Source organism: Ambystoma mexicanum, chromosome 6q (genome assembly GCF_040938575.1).
Source record: "Ambystoma mexicanum isolate Mex_15411 chromosome 6q, UKY_AmexF1_1, whole genome shotgun sequence".
In the NCBI taxonomy this organism is placed as follows: domain Eukaryota; kingdom Metazoa; phylum Chordata; class Amphibia; order Caudata; family Ambystomatidae; genus Ambystoma; species Ambystoma mexicanum.
The window spans coordinates 159306472-159328787 of record NC_090937.1 but is presented as its reverse complement, the minus strand read 5'-3'; the positions used below and the strand labels follow the sequence as shown (position 1 = coordinate 159328787).

Sequence of the window (22316 nt, the reverse complement as noted above, 5' to 3'; positions counted from 1 at the left end):
CACGGTCCCATCGTGCACTAATTTGTGTTAATCCCTGAAACAAGGCACCATTTCAAAGAACACTATAAATGCAATGCATGCTCCGCTTTCAAACATCAGTTCTGCAACACAGGCAACAGGATCATTCACGTCACTACTCGAGGAAGGTAAGTGGCTGCGTTAGTGCAACGCATCTCATGCTGTGGAAATGTGCACGATTTTTTGTTTCCAATTAATCACAACCCACTTTGTATTGACATTACATAAAATTATTTGTGTGTTCTATAACATTTTTAAATATAATGGCATGAATTGGGGTGCTTTCGTCCACCGACCGTATGATAAAATTTGGTTTGATATTAATGTGGGACAAAATAATATGAAAACCTATTTTTTATTGATTTCAGGAAAGACACATTTGGACTGATTTGCAAAGCGTTTTTCGAAGGGAAAATCCCATTGCAAAATGCTTTATAAAATAGATCAACTGTATTTTCTTAGTAATTATAAAGATCATCCTGATTCTAAATATTCAGGCAGTCAATGGGGCAAGGCGACACGTGGAAGCAGCCTGTTGGTGAATAGATTATTGCCTAAATTCTACAATGTGTACATCCTATGCCTGTGCTGCTCTCTAGAATGAACGGATTCATTTACTAAGAACCCCAACATATCTTAGGCTAGAAGATTGTATGAAAGAAACATCAGATGAACTAATTACGTTATTTGATCTATGGATCCCACAATCCCACACTTTCAAATGTGAACATAGCAATTTAACTAGTGGGGAGATGTTCGGATGCACGTTTGTTGTCAGTGTCATGTCCTCCAGTCATTGCTGGTCTTCAATTGCCAATGATCCAGCACTGGACACAATGATGTGAATGCTATGGACCTGGGTCTGAGGTGAATAGGCTGTGCTTTCTTAACAAATCTATTCAGCATTTTGAGTTACAGAAACATTATTTTGGCAACGTTGCCCACAAAACAATAACATGTAAGGGTCACAGGTTGTATGAATGTACATTTTGTAGCAGAATATAACTCAATGGGTGTTAATGTACAATTGAGTGGAAAACCTCGATAAGCTCCTAGGCTTTGCACATATTAAAGAATCTTAATTCAAACAAAGGAATGACTACATGTCTCTCATATGGCTATGATGAAGGTCTTCCTCACAGCATTCAGGTTTATTCGGAGAGGAGAGGTTGACATTGGTGAGTTGTTTTTTTGAGTCCTGAATATGGACTGGCTTTGTAGATAATGGGTTTGAAGGAAAGTCATGGCTCCACAAGGACAAGAAATGATGTGATCCGTGAGCTCATGTCTAGGAAGCATGATCTTTGGCAGATGGGATTGGGGATGGCTGGCCTGTGTTCATTCCTGTAGTTGAAGCTTTCAGTAGCTACAATGGTTTGGAGACATGTAAGCATAGCTACAACATCAACTGTCAGTCTTGAACTATGTGAGGCAGTTCACTTACTTCTTTATCAAGGATCATCCCTCAAACATTTTGAAGGATTGGGTGTAGTCTACACTTTGAAAACCAGAGAGGCATTAGCCATGACTTACCTCTCCAATTGGTGCCCTAGAGCTGTTGAGAAGCAGTGGGGAGGAGAAAGAGACTTAGGGTATGAGGGAGGTTGTTTTTTGAGGTCCTGGTTGTATAACAATGATTATTTCATGAGGTTGGTGAGAAATGAGCTGCACCATTACCAGACTGGACTACCTTGTGCTAGTCAAACTAAGTTTGCATAACTGGACACCAGGAAAGAGAAATGGAATAACCATCAGAATACTGGCAGATAATAGAGAGACTTAGTTGAACACCATCTTATTTCATGTTTAAACATCTGAACTAAGCCTAATGTGTCTTATCGGAGTCCAAAGCATAGCTAGGAGTGTGATCCATAACATCCCTTGCTGTGTTCATTTCTGTTGTTTAAAGGCACTGCACTTCTCACTGGCACTGGGAATTCTCCTGGGCGTGCTAAGGATTCTGAACACCAACCTCAGCAGAAGCATTTCCAGACCACCCAGGACTCCCCCACAGGATATCAGCAGCACTCTAGCATATATTTTTTTTTTCTCTTTTTTTATATATTGTTTTTTTTTGTGACATATGAAACAAATGCCATTCAGATGTTGGCAACACATATAAATGTTCAATGTTTTAGAAACAAGGAACTCATCGTGATAACATGGGTCACTTGAAGCATATCAGTGGGTTTTCGAATATTGATTCTTTACCATTTATCAAAAAAGTGAATACAAGTCATTTTACTGTTGCTAAAAGCTGAATGATTGTAGTCTTTCACATTTTGAATGTGTATTGGTCTTAGAAATAAGGTGCACATGATGTTAAGATTGACCCTCTTGTGACATTGTGGTTGAAAGGGCTATTTTTGTTATTTGCAAATGGTAAGAAGGGACAGTTTGTCATGCTATCCATGTGGACGTCATGTGAAGAATTTTACAAACTGTGGGCCCTGAGCCCTGTTCATAAATCCATTGCTTCACAGCACCTTTCCCTAATTCTACATCAGTAAAAAAAAACATGTTCAGTGAGCCCATACGTTTTAAAATGTCAGAGAAATGTGCAGTGCATTAAAAAGCCCATATAAGTGTTTCTTTTTTATTTATTTATCTACTTTCAGGGGCAGCTGATACACAATGAGGACTCTACTTGTGGTGGCCTGCTTTATGGCGGTAGCTATTTGCATAGTGGTAAGTGGCAGGATCAGTGGGGTAAAGTTAGACAGCGTTAGACTTGCTGCCAGTGGGCAAACAACTTAAGAAGTTCACATTTAATCCTGATCTCATCAGAATCCCCCCATTTCATAATGTGCCTTATTCCATTGTGTTTTCTTATCTATAAACCTTACAAAATGGTACTAATGCAAGGGACCAACGTTTCAGTCCAATGTTCCAACATAATAAAAGTGAATAGAGATTCATTGTTTACAATAATTGCAATGCTAGTGATGAAGGCGGACGTGTGTAGCATGTCCCCCGGATCAGGGCAAAGGCCTCCCTCATCCCTCTCCTGGCCACCCTGCCTTCACTTATCCCCTTCTCTATCTCCTGTGTATATTCTGATGATCGTTTCTGCCTCCATCGCTAAGGGTTCTCCAAAGTTAGGAGATTCTAAGTATATTTATATGCTTTGGTTTCTCCTGAAAAGTGAGAACTGCAGTATCTCCTCTTCGGCCCTTACTCTGCATGTGTCTTCCATCATTCTGATCGCTCATTTGGATCTCAGACTAGTGGACATCTTTACCACGCTCTCATACCTCTATCATCCATCTTCCTTTCAGCGCGGTCATACCATGGTGCTCCATGGTACGCCACTGCCTGCTCACCCTGAAACACTCACGACCTTTCCTCACTCACCCCAAGCCCTCTGTTCTTGTTTCCCTCTTCATATTCTGTTCCCTTTATTTATGCCAAAAAGTACCACTCTATGGGCCTGATTCTTGGATTTTTGAGCAAAGTCACTTTGCACAGCAAAACGACACTTTGCACTGCTGCATGAATAAGGGTATTCGTTGACAGTGCAAGTCACTTTGCACTAGTGAAAAGCCACTTTGCACTGTGCAAAGAATTCCATGAATCAGGCTCTATGAGTGCTTAGCAGCTGCGTGAGTGAGTGAGTCAGTCAGTAAGTTGATCAGCCCAAAAGTCTCTGTCAGTGACAATCAGTCAGTGAAGTCCATTCTGAGGCAAAGTCTGCCCACCAAAAGTCCCCTTAGTGCTGGCCATCACTACAGGGGAGACCCAGAGCAAATGACGAGCCAGAGAAGAGCCTCCAAGGGGCTTGCATTGCTGCCTTTTTAGTAGGAGTGTGTTCCACTGTTTCAGCAATCTTTTGGGATAGCCAAGAACTCCAAAGCAGCAGATATTAAGCCGCTCTAGTGACCGAATAATGACGCTCATCAAACGCAGGAATTCAGGGTTTAGCCCCTGAAGACAGAGCATAAAAAGGCATGCTTGCATACCGCATATTATTCCAGGGCAGTTTATGGTATGTTATAGGGGGCAGTTCCAAGTGAAATTGACTGACAGTTCTTTTGATAGTAGAAGGAAGTTGTATGGAGACAGTTAATGCCTCACGAATAGGGGGAATTATCATTTTTTTAAAATAAAGGCAAGTGAACGTGACTTTTAAAGTTTTATTTTTATTGGAGATAGTTTTCTAATACCTATCTGCAAGCACAGAAGAGGGACGTATTGGGCAGTTCATAAAATACTTGTATTCAAACAGGGCTGTTATTTTATGCAGAATAAAAGTATATAAACCAGCTGGCGAGTGGGCTTCTCTTCCATGGGGGTCCCAGCGTGCAGGCTGCAGAAAGCTGTGACATTTGCAATACACCAGACCTTTGCATACAATGGGTCTGGCGATATGGATTGTATTTTGCAATTCTCAATTCAACTTTTAGGATCATATATAACTATTGATAGAGATGACAGATCCTGCTAATGGCAAAGTTACATCAATGTATACAGAATAGGATGGGAATTGGAATTGTGAATGTTTGTATGTGTCCTTTGCATGTAATTCTGAAGGCTTCTTCTTGTGTCCCCGGCATTATTTGCAGACCTCTGCAGAGAATGAACAGGAAGATGCAAGTGCTGGCAGCGTAAGTGACCCTCTCCTTCTCAATGAATTTCTTTTTCTTGCATTCATCAATATTAGTTTTATCCATTTTATTTTAAAGTTAAGTCAGTTAATCATTTCACACATTTATTTTTCCTAATAATGCAACTTTCAATGCAAATTAAAAAAAGCGATCTATAGGATCATTTCATAAATGGTGACTAATCTGTGTGGCAAATTAATTAAGAAGACATACTAATTATGCAATTCTAAACGGTGTCCAGTCAAACGATCGAAAAAAAAGGATCGAATGACCTTTTGCTCGAATGCAAAAGGATCGAAAAAAAAGGTTTGAATTTTTGTTTTATTTATTTGTATATATTTTTTAGTTTGGGTTGGTAAAAAAATGTATTTAATAAAGAAAACGCGGGGCTGGGGCGGAACCCTCCCATACATGTCTTTTTTTTTAAAAAAACGACCCTTTTTTTCGATCCTTTGACTGTCGATCAAAAGGCATTCGATCCTTTTGTGTTCGACCCTATCACTGGCAACCATTCTAAACACATCAGCATTTTTAGAAACAGCCATAAAACAGCATTTCTGTTCAATAATATTAAGAGAAGAGGCAAATGTCCTGGATCAGGATTCAGCACATTTGATTGGACTACAGAGGAAGCAGGATCAGGAAATGTATGTAGTTGTGATCTTTGATTTGCATTCTACCTTTTCATTCTTGATTGTTCTTCCTCTGTTCCTTGTGATACTTACAGGCTTCCGTAGCAAAGATGCGGGAGGATCGAAGTGCTTCCGACGCAAGTGAAAAATCACCTTTTGAAAGTGTTCCTTGTTTCTTGTTCTTCTCAGGAATGTGTATGGCCTTTCATTATTCATTTGACATCAATTGCTCACAAATTAAAATCTTTGTTTAATTTTTTCTCATACAACAATCAATGCCAGGTTTACCCTCTACAGGAGATAGATATTGACACATTTAGAACAAGTGAACCATTCAAAAGAAATGAATTTGAGAATTATGTAGGAAAATAAGGTACTGTGAGAAAAAAAAAAAACTGAGTAGGAGAATTGTGAGGCTGTCCCTACAAAGTATTTGTAAAAAGCCAATCGGGGAAAATAAAGTATTACTAAAGATAGAGAGTCCCCAAAACTCTCATGTACACAACAGAACGAATATGCAGCAAACCCCTGCCTCCCTGTTTATTCTTCTTTCGGTTGTCTTGCTAGAACCATCTTTTGTCTGTTACCATTAGATTGTGCTCCACACCATGCCCACCGCATTTCCCAACCAACCACTGAGGCCTTTGGTTAACACAGGGGAAACTATCCCTTAGCCCTGTTCTGCCCAATACCACTCACTACCTTGCGTGCCATGAAAAGGGTCTACAAACGAGGAAAATACCCTGTACTGTCTTCCAGCCTCGATCCTTCTTTATTCTCTCAGCATTTCCTTCCCCTGCACCCAAACACCCATGTCTCTCCTCCACTACATTACATCACAGCTGCTCGAGCAACGTCAGCAAATGAGGGAAAGCCCCATCTTGTCTTCCATCCTCCCTCTTCTCTGTTGTCTCTGCATTTCCCTCCCCTGAACCCAAACACACATTTCTCTACTCCATTACAATACATCACAGCCCCAGGCCGGAGGCGTTGCTAGATGGCGGAGGGGGAGCTAAGGGGGCTATAGCCCGGGTCTTTTGGTTGTAGCCCAGGAGCAACAACCAAAAAGGCTAGCTAGCCCTGAGTCCTAATAGTCCTGACATTTGAACAGCCCCAGATCTTTTCCAGACCTAGCCACATCCCCCCCCCAAGCCGCATCAACAAAAGAGGGAATGCTGCATGTGGTCTTCCTTCCTCAACCTTCTCTCTTCTCTCTGCATTTCCTTCCCATTCACCCAAACACCCATGTCGCTCCTCCATTACACCACTCATGTGAATCTCTTCCAATCCTGCTCCTCCTCACATTGCAACACTAAGATCTGCCAGGCCAACCAATAAACGGCAATGGTGCAAAGCAATCTGCCTTCGTTCAAGATTCATATTTTAAATGAATATACTTTTTTTTCTAAATTTTCAAATAATTATAAGGTTTGCGGACATCCCTTGGAAGCGGTAGTCAATTTACGAGTTTTAATGAAAATTTATTTTTCTTTTTTTTAACTTTTAAAATGGAAAAAACAATTCTGAAATTGCTAAGTGTCACGGATTTTAGAGCGCGTACACCTGTGTTTCCTGCCCCTCGACATAGGAGTCCCCCTCATAAATATCTTATTTCCCTTTGCACAGCACCCTGCTGCTTTCTTGCTAGAGTTGCATTACAGCAATACCACACATGCACACATGAATAGAACATAAGTAGGTTTTTACATAACCTACTTGCTTGCCTCTAGCCTATGAGCAAAAACAATGAACTCCTTCCGGTGTGTTCACTAGCTGTCTTTGCAAAACCTTTTCATGCCCCTGAAGGCATCTATGCTAGATATGGAAATTAAAGATAATCAGTGTACAAAATAAGCGGCCATTTGCATTTCTATGATTTGGATACCTTGAGTCTACATGCAAACATAGAAGAGTGATAGAAAACCATGTGAACTGTGTGGTTTGTAGCTTTATTGTAATCCATTGTCAGGATGTTTCAATTCATTGGTTGATGACTTTTTTTTTTCTTGCAGTCAAATGAAAGCAGGGGATACGCAAAGCGAAAGTATAATCGTAAAGATCGTCATCATCGTTTCCGTTCAACTACTCCAACTACTACTACGCCAACCACCAAAACTCCAACTCCAACTACGCCAACCACCACTACTCCAACCACCACTACTCCAACCACCACCACTCCCACTACACCTTCCACAGCTCAAGGCTAATAATGGAATCAGGTATGTGATGCTCTCCAGATCATGTGTGTAATATGCCAAATGCTTACGAGAAAAGTTTCTTCTCCTGTCCCTTCAAGTGACCACACTGAGTACCTCTGACTAGCTGACTGACTAGAAGTCCTTAAAAGATGGAACATAGGATTGAGATACAGGGCAGTCCAAGTCTATCTTTCATGTGTTGGCTTCCCCAGATACCACATGGTCACATGATATAGGAACGCCATTTGACGATGCCAATGAGTTGAGCAACACTTCAGAGAGAGACCATAAAATGGGTAAGCCCTCCTCTAAGTCTAGAAATGTTGTTAGTCATCCTTTGGAAACAGTATTACAATAGCAATTCGGTTGCACAGGTGTTGCCATCCTGTTGTGTGTAAAAACACATTTTCATCAATCCAAGAGCATTTAGACATAGCAAAAATGTCTCTTCGTCAATCCAAGAGCCTCCTGCATGGCAAGCATGGTTTGCAGCTAAGCACCCAGCCACGGCTCTCCCGATGCCCCTTTGGGCTTCTCTGCCTCTCCAGTTTGTGATCTCGGCAGTGGGACTCTATCACAATGCACAGACAGACACAGACACACACACTTTCAGTCTGACAATACCAGCACCTCTTCTGTGGCATTTTCTTCCATATGAATCCTTTGAAAACGCATATGGATGTGTTCACATAGAGCCTCGAGTACATCACGAGCGCAGCTGCCCCCAATGGAGGCCATGGCGCATTGACTGTAGAGATTGAATGAACGTGGACACGTGTCAGCGTTCCTAAGGGGATGACCTGTAAGTTCTAGCTGCTCATGGCTACCAAGCGCTGTCGTCACTCAAGTATTCGCCAATATAACATTTGCAAAGTTCTGGATCGCAATATCTGGAACATATTGATGCCGGTTCAGCAGCAGATTAAAATCTTGTTTCAATGTCTGCTTGTGTTGATATGGAGGAAGCATCAGAGGGCTCTTCTGTACTTTCAGCATTTGGAAATCTACGTCTACTGAACAAAAACTATTGCTTTTTGTAGACAATGTACTCCCTTCTTCATTGGTAACCATGAGGCAAAACCAGTGTAATAATGCAGCATAAGGTTCCGTAATTGAAGTTTGTCTAGCAGGTGCTTGCTCAAAGTTATGTTCTTAGGGTGATGCAGGCGATACACAGCTGAGCAATTGCGAGTGCTCTAAGATGGCTGATGCAGAGAGACCCTCCAGCTGCACCTTCTCATTTGGACTATGACTGTCCATCTCGGTAGGACTGAGACAATTGTAATTAGGCAGCTCGAGGACACCTCAGAAGCATGATCTGCAATGGGTCCCTCGACCTGCCCTTAGTATTTGCCATTGGGAGCGTTGCCAACATTTACTGCAACAGAGATCAAACACCAAGTTATAGATGAGGTATCTGATTAGATTAGAGCCCATTTGAATGGTACTAGTGTATGCAACGCAGTACAATGAATTAAGTGAACTGAATATAATTTCACATGCATACATTTTGCTTACTATTTTCTTTCTTTCTTTTAGAGCCGGAAGTAAAAGAGGACCCCTGGACCTGCACCACGAGAAGGGAAAAGAAGCCAGAGACTGCTCCAGTGCAGCTTCCAATGCATTGCACATGACGAAGCAACAGTGCACACAATCAAGCTCCTGTGCATTAATGATGCTTTTTCTGTCAATAAACACATTTTGCAGGCTTAATGCAGATTTGTCAATTGCTTTTATTATGTTAAAAATATTGGCTTGTACTCTTAAGAAAAAGGGACATGTTATTTCTACAACAGCTTCATCGTCTATTATCAATGTGGGCACTGACTTTGCAATGAGAGCTTATGATTAGTAAAAACAGAAACATTATGACCTTCGGAATGAACATACAAAAATAGGATAACCTGCAGTCTTCCTCCAGAAAGTAAGCTCTATATTGTTGTTTGAGCTATGAACACCCTCTGCACCTTTCGCTGTGTGCTGCAACCACAAGGCCTGTTGCCATGCTGGATCCTCATGCATGGTGGTGCATGCCGCGCGGCATGCCTTATCATCCTCTGGAGCAGTAGGATTTCTGGTGCCGCAATGAGCGCAATTAGAGCATAGATTTAATGATAGTGAGATGTGGGTAACACACACCTCAGATATAGATAGAACAAAACAGAGATATTGCTGTTCACATGTGCTACGCACGCAGAATATTTTGGGATAAATAGCACTCATAATAGCAGCCAACAAACTCATATACACTATTCATAAATGTAAACGTCAGACCGAATTAGACATATACTTAAGACTTCACTGTTATGATCCTAACGAGGTGCCAAAAAAGGGAAAATTGCAAGAGAGAAGGGGCTCGGGGGCCATTATAGCATGAAGGTCGGGAGAGTGCACAATTGCCAAGGAGGAAGGTGCAAAGATGAAGGAAAACAGGAAGAACAACCTCATGGGCACAGGACAGCACCAAAATCCATCTGGACAGGACCATTTCTCAACTATCTCAACCATAACTGAGCAAAGCGAGAATGACTGCATCGGAATTGAACATGGTAGAACACTTTGTGTTTTGCTCTCTTTGATGATGAAGCCTCAAAGTAATTACTCCAAGAAGGGCAAGGGGGACCAGACACTCCCATTGGGATAAGTTGTTAGAGAGTTGAAAGGGTTCCAATATGGGCAATTCTTTCATGCAAACGCGGAGTGATGAAGGGTGCTGTTTGGAAACTGGTCGACTTCAAACCTTTTGGAAAGACCTGTTCATGTCACTTCTACTGCCCAGATGCCTCCTCTGATGCATGTGTGCACTCAATGAACCACACTACCATGTCCACCCTGGTCATTCCAGGTTTACAGGGGATTAGGGCAACCTGCACTTTACATCCCACCTGCCTCCCAGGATTTCCTGGGAATTAGTAAATAACTATAGCTGGACACCCAAAGCCTAATGTTAATGTCTACTTTTAACATGCAATGTAGGCAATATGCTGGTGTTTAAACCATTGAGAACCTCTCCTGCTTTATTTTTAAATGTAATGGAATCGTGGCACCGGCGGGTAAAGTACTTTAATTTGCCTGTTATTGTTCAACATGGTCCAATGGGAAGATTGATTCAAACCCTGATTTCTTTACTATCCCATTCAATACTCCTGGTATTTTGTAAACTACAATCATGGCATCTTGAAAGGGCCATTGGCTGCATGTTCCGCCTTATTGATATAATGCACAATTTAATTAGTTGAGCACACCTATATCTTCAGAAATACTCAGATTTAAAGCATCCATTAATGGTGAGTCATCTGAGTGACAATTCTGCTTATTGAATTGTCTATAGTGTGCATACAAGCAAAACAACTGTTCACACCACTGGAGCTCGGGACCGAGTTCAATTTCACTGAAATCCCTTCTTTTAATGGTCATTCCCGATCCTTCGCTTGCCAAATTAACACTCCCTCATATTTCCAGTCATAGCACTGTTTCTTTTTTCAGTCTTCCAGTGCGCTACGCAACTTCACTTTATTACAGAATGAAAGGAACAGAAAAATTAAAAGAAGCAAAAAAAAAACAGCTTGTATGAGCAATTCTAAGAGAGGCTCTTCTGAAGAAGCGCAGGTGGATGTCACAGTGGGGAAGGCATTGTCCCAAATCATCCTCACCCTCTGCAAACATGTGTATGAACAACAAGACAGAGCCGTTAAGGTTTAGTCACCTTACCTGGGCCTGCAGTGGCATGGGTGATGAGTCCGTGACATCAGCCTGTGTGGTTGGGTCCACCATAGATCTATTGCCATGGTGACATCTGTCTCTTGGGGAGTCACAAACTTTACTTGGCCCCATCTCTCCCGACTTTTGCCTCCTGTTTGGGTGGCGGATTGATGGGAGGTGGGGGACCAGAGTTGAAGAGCGAATGTGCATGGTATTAGCACAAGGGCAAAGATTGCCCTATTTTTAAAAACCACGGGTCATATTAGAAAACTATTGCACCATGACAAGTGAAGTTTGGCAGGTTATTGGAAATATTGAAACAGTCAAAGTGGGAGAAGGCCATGGCAATGGTGACATGGATTTGTGTAGGTAATACTCAAGAGGGGTAGGCTGCATCTGAGGACATGGGCTTGGAAGTGAGATGTCTTCAATAGGAGAATAAAGATTGAGGTGGCTGTCAAAGTTCACTCCAAGGTTGTTCATGTCAGGTAGGGACAGATGGGGGAGTGCTTAATGAGGAAGGCAAAGGTAAACAACAAATACTTCAGTGCATTAAGCCAGAGGACATGTCAGATGCAGCATAGCCTTATTCAATATGACCCAAATAATTAAAGCTAACACTTCTATATCCTTCTCCCACCTTAACTGTTCTGGAAACCCCTCTTGGGCCTAGTTTAAAATCTTTAAAATGACGAAAATAAAGCAGCTAGACCGGTTCTTGGACCAAAACAGTTATCACATAACACCTCCCTTGATAGCTTTCTATTGGATGCCTCTAGATATGCACTTCAAATTCAAGGCTCTCTGCCTCATCTACAGAACCATCGTAACACTGACCCAATCCAAAACAAGATGCAAGATGAAGTAGAACATTCCCCACAGGATCCTGAGGTCATCTGGATCAATAACGGTTCTCCGTAAGACTCTGGATCCTCCCAGCCTCTGGAACATCCTCCCTCATTTCATTAGATGTTGGGCGAGCCGCCTCAATTGCAGACAAATCTCAAAATCTCACCTCTTCAGAGTAGCATTCCTTTAGGAGATTGGTTATTCCTTCCCATTAACACACTATCGGCCTTATTACAAGGATGCTGGTCTGGAAACAATGGTGCTGGTAGTTCCGTACCAGCACCTTTTTCCAGACCGGTATAGTCTGAGTAGCGAATCCGGTAACACTGGCACTGCAAGTGACCCACTGCATCCTGAAACACTGTGGCCGTTATCTGCGGAGTGCCATGGCAGCCGTGCCTGCCATACCGTCATGGCGTTACTAAGTGCACATTATGAGCATCACAGACACGCAATTACTGGCATGGACATGCCGGTATCAACATGAAATTGATGCCGGAAACACCGGGATCACGGACCTGGAGTTAAGTAGAATCACGTGTGTAAAAATATCCCACATGTGCAAAAAATCAGCACAGGTACCACAAATCAGCAGTGCTACAGCACAAAAGAACCACACCCACACTCTGCAAACCTTACAAGACCGAATTCTAGCAGTAGCAGAAGCAGTAGTGGAGTTGGAGGCCATGCCTGCAGGACTATTACTTGAAGAGACAGGGGGGTAGAGGATGCAGCGTATGCGCTTGAGGAGAAAGAGGGCCATCATGGTCCAACAAAACCCCATTGTCCAGCTTGTTGCACTACGCAGACAGCCACCAAATCTCGGTAAATGGCCACACAATTAAACCGAGCGAAAGGTAGCTCCACACCCTGTACCGGCTAGACAGGGAGACCATCATTAATGTAGTGGACTTGATCCACGATGACACTTTCTTGCTACAGGCACATACCGGCACACAGTTGCAGAGCTGCATGGGATAACGCAACCCTGTTTTTCAAGTGTCCTGTTCCAGGTCATTGATGCGCTCTTACGTCATGTTCGAGACCACATCAGTCTACCCAGAACAGCAGACCAGGTCAATGTCAAGAAAAAAGGCTTTCATGCCCTTGCATGCATGCCGAAGGCCATTGGTGCCTCGGACTGCACACATGGAGCTGGTGGCCAGGCAGGCTGTGGAGGCTGTGTAACATAAAACATTATCATTCACTGAACGTGCAGATGGTGTGTGATGCCCACCTCATCATCACCCATTTCTGTGCCATATTTCCAGGTTCCACCCATGACTCCATGCTGCTGCGCAACTCCATGCTGCCTGGGTACATGGCATGTTACGTTGGACAGTGTACCTGGCTGCTGGGTGAGTCTAACTACAAGGCCATGAGCACAGTTGAATTTGGGCCATGTCTAACACACATCACCAGTGGCTGTGCACATTTAATGCTTCATTCCATTTTACATCCCACTTATCTGTGCTCCTTAAATTACCAAAAAGCCATGAAATCGAACATGTGCAAGATAGCGGGTGTAAAGGGGAATGGTTGCTATGAATAAGACTAGTTCTCATGAATCAAGGCAATAGTACTACACATACAGGTACTAAATGAAAGGGGAGAAGTATTTACTTTGTGTAGTGTGTGCATTAAACCTGAAAGTGTACAGATGTGACTGAAGGTGCTACATAGTAATAGCATGCCCGAGAGCAAGGTCTTGACAAGCGTTCCACAACTTAGGAAATCGATCCAGTGCATGCATAAGAATAACAATTTTGTACAACTATAAACAAGAAAACAACATGTACACAGCACCACAACAGAAGGAGACCAAGAAGCAATAACACAGTCAAGGAAACACAAAACAATTGAAGGACAGACAGAGAGCAATACTGCATCCACCCGCATAATAGTGTTTGTCAACACACACATTGTCCATCTCCCCTGCCTGTTTGAACCACACAATCACATGTCTCTCATTCCTAATCTAAAAGTAACATAGTACATGGGCATTGTCTTACATTTTCCCACATAACACAAGAATGATAGATCCAGCATTTCAATTTCTGTATTTGGTACTACAAGGGTAGGAGGTCATGTTGCCAGTGAATGGCCCGAGTGAAAGCGACTTCAGACCACACCCCCACACTCATTTTGACATAGTGGCCCTCATTACGACCCTGGCGGAAAGTAACTGACCTGACCGCCATAGCGTAAATAGCGTTTCCGCCATTGCACGATGGAGTAAAGTGCGGCTAATTCTGACCCATCGGGCACGAGCATTACGCCATGGCGGAAGTGCAAAGTCCGCGATGGCGGAAATGTCCCCAAAACGCCCCTCACCGCCGTCGTACGGCGCCCTAGGTGCAATTCCGCCACCCATCATAGCGGTCACCGTAATGAGCGGTAATCGCAAAATACGGTGACTGTAAATATACGGAAACGGAAGTAAAAACATGGGCCCGGAACGGGAAACAGCACGCCTTACACCTATAAAATCAGAATCCCAACACAACCATTAAAAATCCGACCCTGAGACACATCCCAACCCGTTAGCCACCCTAGTTAAAACAATCAAAATGGGAAAAGTTGCTAAAAAAGCGTGAGACCGCAAGCGGCAGGTCCACTTCTCCCATGAGGAACTCACCGTGCTCACAGAGACCCTCCAGGAGAATGCTGCCGTCGTCTTCTCGACGCAAATGACCAGGACGGCACTTGCGAAGAAGAAGGCCATATGGGCCCTGGTGGCACAGCGGGTAAGTGCTGTGGGGACCGCACCCCGCAACCCACAGCAATGCAGAAAGCGATGGGACGACTTGCGGATACGCGTACGGAGCATACTATCAGCCAACCGTAACATTGCCACAGCTACCGGGGGAGGATCGGAATCACCCATCAAGTTGACCCCCTGGGAAGAAATCTGTGCCTCCACCATTGGAATGGAGAGTATAGAGGGAGTCGGAGGGATGGAGAAAGGAGTGCAGACATCCGAAGAATCAGGTAGGTGGGCCAAATAAAACAATGCTAAATCCACAATGTCCAATCATGTGAAGTACCATGTGTCCACATAGTGCAACAGAAACACATGTCCAGGAGAACGTCCACATACATTGGCCTGATAGCGCACTTTAAAAGTCACATTAAATACATAAATAATCAAAAATCCTAAAAACACCCTCTACACGTGCAGCATGCACACCCTAACTGCAGGCTGCAAAACAACTGCATCCTCAATCCACACAAAAATGAAACCACCTCCAAGGCCCTGACCCAAATCACCCTCAGGTACCACCCCAATGCATGTGATACATTGCCATTCCAATTTCCACAGACCCATAAATAACGCTCGCCCTCCTTTACTCCACCACAGGGTCCGATTCAAACGACGAGCTTCAGGACACCCCTACCAGCACACCTGCAAAGAGGGCCAAGACCAACGGCCAAAGACCCTCCACCTCAGCTGCACGGATCAAGACATGGCAGCAGCACAAATCAAGTGGCAGCACACAGGAGGGGACTTCAACAGGCACCCCAGCAGCCAGCATGCCCACAACAGCAGCACCACAGGTCCCCCCAATGGATGCCACAGAAGGCACTGCTTCTGGTGGCAGCAGCACCATAGGTGACACTGCATTAATGCCAGCATGCTCCGACACAGAAAACGGTGCTGTCGATGTAGGACCCATCCATGACCTGTCTCAATCCCCCTGTTTGTTTCATCCCGTACACCATGAGGATACCACGCAGGGGCACCCACAAGACGACGACTGGCCATCCCCCACAAGCCCTGTGGCAAGGCAACATGAGGTGATCAGCCCCTCTGTGACACCACCGCAAATGGGCATGGCCCAGCAGAGGCAACAGTCCCTCGACCAGGTGATCGTGCAACAGCAGCAACTGGCCACGCTCCTCAAGGAGCATGCTGATGAATGTGGGGGTTCTAAGGCAGCCATAGAAACATCTACTGAGACACTTAGGGCACAAATGGAGCGAAGTACAGAGACACTAAGGGTACAAATGGAGAGAAGTACAGAGACACTAAGGGTACAAATGGAGAGAAGTACAGAGACACTAAGGGTACAAATGGAGAGAAGCACTGAGAGCCTGAGGGGGGAACTGCATGCGACGTCCAAAGACGTATGTGCTGAACTTGCCGCTGTGCGCCGTGTGCTCACTGAGCTCTCACAAACCCTTAGGGACATGCATGGACGTGAGCAGGCAGAGACATCATCCGTTGCAAGTTCCGTCCAGGGCAGCCCCCAACGTAGTTCTGGGAGGAACCTGCGCTCCACAGGCAGGGGTGCCCCTGATACCCGGAGAGGGGGCTTGCAATAGCGTCTGCCCACTGACAATGAGCATCTTTGGACACTGGTGTTCGGGGGGGAGGTAGGAGGGTGGAGGGGGGGTGTTGGGCTTTCTTGGGTGGCGGGTCGATGGGGTGTGTAATATAATTTCACATATGCTATAAACATTTCATAATCATCCAATGAGATGTGTGGACATTGATCTTTGTGTACGAGGCCTTTATAGGCGTACATTCCACATTGTGCATGTTCCAGACACACACAGTGCCACAAGTCCCGTGTCCATGTATCAGCCACCAGGCGTGAGTGCTAGAAGCATGAATCTATGATATTCTGTCGAATTTCACGGGCCTCCTGTGCCTCGCGGACTCCTTGAGGTGCTGCCACATCCCCACCCTCATCATGACCATCTTCAGGTGCTTGCAGTTCTGCGTCAGGGGGCATGGGCACATTTCTACGTACGCACATGTTGTGTAGCATGACACATGCCATGACCATCTTTGCAACCTTCTCATGGCGGTACAGGAGTGCCCCGCCAGACCTGCTGAGGCAGCGGAAACGAGCCTTCAGTAGGCCGAATGCCTGTTCTATGACTACACGGGTACGTGAGTGGGCATGGTTGTAGTCCTCCTCATGCTGGTTCTGTGGGTTCCGGAGTGGTGTAAGGAGCCATCTCTTCAGTGGATACCCGGCATCACCTGTATGTGGACAATAAAGGATGTTTGTGGAATGACATTGCTACGTACGCATCCCCCCCCCTTCCTGCCAGGTCATTGCCGCATCACATACCCCACATTATCATGCATGAAATGAGACTCACCGAGTAGCCAGGATCTGTTCCCTGCGTGTCGCTCCATGTAGCGTGGTATTGTAGAGTTCCTCAAGACCATAGAATCATGGGTTGATCCAGGAAATCGGGCACAACAATGTGTAAAGATCCTGTTGGAGTCACACACCATTTGTACATTAAGAGAATGATATTGTTTCCGGTTGCGGTACTGGATCTCCATGGCATGTGGGACAACCAATTCCTCATGGGTGCAGTCGATGGCACCAATGCAACCCGGTATGCCGGCAAGTGCATGGAATCCCACTTTTGTGTTTGTAATCTCCTGCTCCGAGCGTGGTAAAGAGATGTAGTCGTCTGCGTGCTTCAGGAGGGCATCGAGCACTTGCAATAGTGTCCGTGACAACAGTGGCTGTGAAATGCCATGCAACTGTCCGACTGTGTGCTGGTAGGTGCCTGTGGCCAGGAAGTGGAGTACAGACACCACCTTCAGTAGGGGTGGGATGGCGGTTGGGCTATCTATCATGCTGACAAGGTCAGCGTGTGTCATGTTCACAATGGCGGTTATGGTGTCCTGGTCCAAACGGTAGAGGGTGTGGATCTGCTCAGCAGTGAGGTTGAACGGATGAGCTCGGAGGCGTGGAATTGCGGGCTGCCTGCGTGGTGGTAGTGGCTGTGCTGGTGGGCCTTGCTGGCCCTGCCTTGCCCTCCTCCTCCTCCTGTGTCTCCTCTGTGAGGCCGGTTGTTGTAGTAGTTGGTGTTCGTCTTTTTCTTGAAGTTGGAGTACTTGCAGTGCTATCAGGTCCCCCAGGGCCAACATCGCTAGTCCTGCCGGTAGCATTTTGGAGTGGGTGTGGTTGTGGGAGGGGGTTGGGTGTGCAATTTATGTGTTTTCAGGCTGTATAGCCTCCACCTGTGGTGATTCATTCCACCTGTGCCAGCTGCAATCCCCTTTGGGCGAGCACGTCCCGCACACAACGCTGCAATTTGACGCATGGCATCTTGCTATTACAATCATGTATTTAATCCCGATGGCAGTGAAATATTGGTTTATATGTTCATTCTGCTATGGTCCCATTGTTTCACATACTATCTTTGCAGTCGCGAACAAATTTGTGAAGGGTCAGTGGAATGTAGTACTCAATTAACGGTGGACCCTCATGCAGCACTGTACCGAGGTTCACCGACGGGCGGGGCGTCCCATTTGTGAGTGAAGCCAGTTGCCATTTTCACACACTGCCGCACTACATGGATGAATTTGTGATTTCAAGCGGTCACAGATCCCTTTTCGACGTGATGTTGCAAATGAGGAATTCGAAGGACAGCGCTTTCGGTTTTCAGCTAGCGGCGAGGAGACGCCCACAGGTCTGACTGCAAATATAACGTTCTATTGTTTAATGTCCTTGGGACAGGGGCCATGGCGAGAATGCAATGATTGATATGAATAGTATGGGATGCGCAATAGCGTAGTGGACGATAAGGCAGGACGTTCAAAAATACATGTTACTTCACAACACTAGAATTCCGGCCTGGAGCACAGTGGATTTTGCAGACTGCATTACGCACAGACTCAATGGAAATTTCAAATGTTATGTGAGTAAATAATCAGGCGTTTTTATACCGGGATGAGGGAATGATGTATGGATGCATGGACAGATGATTTTATTGAGAGTTTGCCATGTACATGGCTTTTTGGAATCTATCCCCTTCCCCTGCGCTATGTGATGCAGAGCTGCCATAGTGGGACCATCGTCTATCTGCCCTTGTTGAACCCTCCCTGTCTCGACGCGCCTTCAAACACTTGTGTCTATGCACGTTACTAATCCCATCTAATGGATTCTGTTTTAACAGACGCATGCACACAAACACTCGTTTGTAATAGTGTTTTCACCTCGATTTATATAGTTATGATTCGCAAGTGATTTTTGGGTGGAAATAATCCTTTTGAGTGGGCTAGCATGCATATGGCTGTAGATTTAGTGTGATCATTGAAGTGAGTAATACAAATGAAGTTCTGATGCCCATAGTATTCTTTTTCATTTCATTTGGGTGACAGGTATCTCCTCCCCTTTTGCCGCTGGCATCTGTATGCCACTCCTGCAGATGGCTTTTACTCCCGACACCTGCTGCTTCGAGTTAATCAGTGGAGCACCATTACGATCTTATGGGACGATCGCCAATGGGCCACATGCCCTTACGCAGTACTAGTGGCTAGGAGCAACATATCAACCTTTCAGCTGGACTAGTGCCTACCTTATGGGACGGCCCTGCGGTTCTAGGCGCTTCCATGTTGCCTTTTTGAACGTGAATGTAGCCCCTGTGTACCATGAAGGAACAGGGCGTCACACTAGAAGAAGCTGGTAATTTATTGCGGATGCAGCCCACAGTAATGAAAAATATTTTGGAGTTTATGACCTAATAGCTGTATGGGCTTGGTGAATTTGATGTGCATTAAAATTTTATTCTGATGTTAACCGTGTAGCGTTATTCTTTGCAAGTAATGTAGCATATTCCTATTTGTGGAGCGATGTATTGTGAGAAGATCTGCATTGGGTTCCGGCTTCTGAGTATAGTTGCGTGGTACTGTACTGGCCGCGTTTGCCTACGAAGCCCAGTAAAGTCAGGGATAGGGGCTGCCATTATGACTGTTTTAATGATGTCATGCTCAGGGGCGGGGGATTAGCTTTTGTGTAACAGATGCCGGTCAGCCAGGTGGATTGGTGGAATGATGTGATTATCAGAAAATGGCTGGTCACAGGTGCCTGTGTTTGCGTGCGTTTCTTAGAGGGAGACTGAGGTCATGTCCATTGGAATAGCTTCTGTATTCGTGCCATCTGTGCCCTGCAGCTCCCATTGGCCCCTCTTGAGATGAGCCTGGCTGCACAGTCACTCTGCCAACTTGTGTGGTACATGCTTATGCTGATGGTTGGTTTGTTTACTGGCAAGAGTACAGGGCTGGTGCAGTCTCCCTCAGGATACTGCTTTGAATGTTGCCTTACACTGGTGTCAAGCGATGGGGGCCTGTTGTTGTTTTGTCTCATATTTCAGTTCATATTGCTGTACTTGAACCTTCACATGCCTGTGCTGCATCAGTACGGCAATGGTGACATGCCAAATATGGATGGCCACTCACAAGGCACTTGGAGCCCCTACATTCATTTGTTCGTTGGCATGCATGGGTGACTTGTACATTTCACTGGTTGCATTGTGTAACTTCATTGCACATACGAGGAGTTGTGCAATGTGGGCAGGGAGTGGTGTACAGGCACTCAGTAGGGCCATTTACGGTTGGTTCACGATGCCGTAATTCTCACCATGGCGGAATGGTACTTTCCGCCATGCTTGATGGCGTTAAGTAAATGTCCGCTAGGGTCAGAATTCGCGTACCGTTGCGCCATGGTGGTAATTACGGTTTTGCATGGCGCACGTGCGCGTACTTGGTGCAGTTAGCGTTGGCGTTCACTACGGTGTCGCTAATGGCATCGTACTTTACGGTGACGGGTCATAATCGCACCGAGCGGTATTCGATGGCGGTATTACATTTCCGCCATCGTTTTTTGATTTCCGCCAGGGTCGTAATGAGGGCCAGTGCATTTCAGGTACCTGATACAGGACATATGTTAGCGGAACTAAATATTGCATGTGCATATCTGTCCACTCAAAAGAACACTATAGAGCCTGTGCCAACATGACAATGACAGAAGAATGACATTGTACACTTTCTGTTGCCCCCATGCAGGTGATGCTGGTTACCCCCTGTCGCCATGGTTGATGACACCCATGAGGAAACTGTTAGGGAGAATTCTCAAAAATATGTTAATTCCCTCCACCTTAGAGACCCTCAGCAACTTTGCTGGTTTTTGAGGACTTGGTTTTTTTTTTTCCAGAGAGTGTGACCCTTTTTTCCCACTCTCTCGTGTATTTTAATGTGATTTTAAACACTCTGTTTCTTTTTGGTTGTGGAGTCTAACCAACTCCATAGGCATCATATTTTACAATTGTGTCACAAAGCACTTTCAGTGCTGTGCCACAGGGAAGTCTTCCAGATTTCCCAGGGTTTAAATACCTTCTCTGGGATCAACAATTGTTTCCCTGGGCAGTAAAGTGAAATTGGCTTTACTTAGCATTTTACTTACTAGACCCAGCACACCCTGTCTTACAATATAGTGCTGGAGGGGTTACTTAGTATCCCATGTGTCTAAATGCTCATGTACCATTTTTTGTGTTACCCTTTCCTCAATTGAATGGCTAGTGGCAGTGGTTTCATTTTGAACTACCTAGGTTTACATTTACCGCGACTATTCACAGACCCGGTAATGTTAACTGCGGGAGCCATCTTTTTCAAAATGGCGTCCAGTCATCTTTGCTAAACTGGTGCCCAGTCTATTTTCGCCAGGTCTTTGTGGAAAGGCCCTTCTTTGTTCATTTCGCCTTTGGCAGGATTTCTGAGAGAAACGCGCCTCTGGCTCCAGAGTGTCTGGGCTAGGCAGGAAGTGTAGGAGGTACCCGAAACTCCCTGCGCTTAGTCTCCTAGGAGACCTGAATGCACCCCGTGGTGATTGGCTGGCTGACTGTCCGGCAATGGCAGCCACCCTGCTAGGTGAGCTACAGCTAGGCTTGAAAGAAGGGGAGAGAACTGAATAAAAGGCCAGTCTTTTGGATTGGAAGGCAGAGTGGAAGACTGGATGAAGGAACTGAAGAAGAGGTTGAAGAGGACGTCTGCTGCAACTCCTGCACCGTTTGTTTGCCCTGTGAAGCCCTGCTGCAGCGACTACTTGCCAAGTTTGCATCGACAGAGAAGCCCTGCAAGGACGACTTCTCCCTTTAAGTTGGTGGGACCAATCAACTCCCAAGTAAGCCACCTAGACACCAATCTCGGAGCTGGTTGAATTTCCTCAGAGTTACTGCAGGAAACTGTAGAGCCAGGGAGAGGGACACTAGATTGTGTGCATTGCTTGTAAGCTAGCCTAAAGCTTTTGGAAGATCCTACAGCCTCCCACAAAGCAGTACTGACCAAGCCTGACCCCCCTCAGTCAAGTGCTGGACCTCAGATGTGAGGAAAGTCCACCTTGACAGCCAGGAACATTGCTTATTGCTATTTGTTGTACCACAAGGAGCTGAAACGCGAAACAGCCACGGAAAGTAAAGTTTGCCGGTTGCCAGTTTTTTACAGTACTGGTGTAATGCAGGAGTACCTCCCTCTTGTCACCACAACTGAGGTCCAGGAACAG

The 22316-nt window shown here is 45.2% G+C and overlaps 1 protein-coding gene across 2 annotated transcripts; it reads left to right on the top strand.

The window, feature by feature from the left end:
• Window positions 1-104: 104 nt before the first annotated feature.
• LOC138515472 (broad-complex core protein isoforms 1/2/3/4/5-like) lies at window positions 105-9165 on the top strand. 2 transcript variants are annotated; one of them, XR_011282018.1, is made up of 6 exons: window positions 105-146; window positions 2637-2706; window positions 4581-4622; window positions 5350-5449; window positions 7267-7473; window positions 8992-9165. XR_011282018.1 is itself a non-coding variant. In XM_069630297.1 (5 exons), exons 2-4 carry the CDS (start codon window positions 2653-2655, stop codon window positions 7459-7461), a joined length of 291 nt encoding a protein of 96 aa, XP_069486398.1. In that variant the 5' UTR covers window positions 105-146; window positions 2637-2652; the 3' UTR covers window positions 7462-7473; window positions 8992-9165. The 2 variants fall into 2 exon arrangements, 1 of the variants encoding a protein (XP_069486398.1); XM_069630297.1 differs by lacking the exon at window positions 5350-5449.
• The last annotated feature ends 13151 nt before the right edge of the window (window positions 9166-22316 follow it).

What these genes read in the sequence shown, in the direction of transcription:
- LOC138515472 (XM_069630297.1), top strand. Translation starts at nt 2,653, where the DNA reads ATGAGGACTCTACTTGTGGTGGCCTGCTTTATGGCGGTAGCTATTTGC. An exon ending in CGGTAGCTATTTGCATAGTG is followed by an intron (nt 2,707 to 4,580) that starts GTAAGTGGCAGG and finishes CATTATTTGCAG; the next exon opens with ACCTCTGCAGAGAATGAACA. An exon ending in AAGATGCAAGTGCTGGCAGC is followed by an intron (nt 4,623 to 7,266) that starts GTAAGTGACCCT and finishes TTTTTCTTGCAG; the next exon opens with TCAAATGAAAGCAGGGGATA.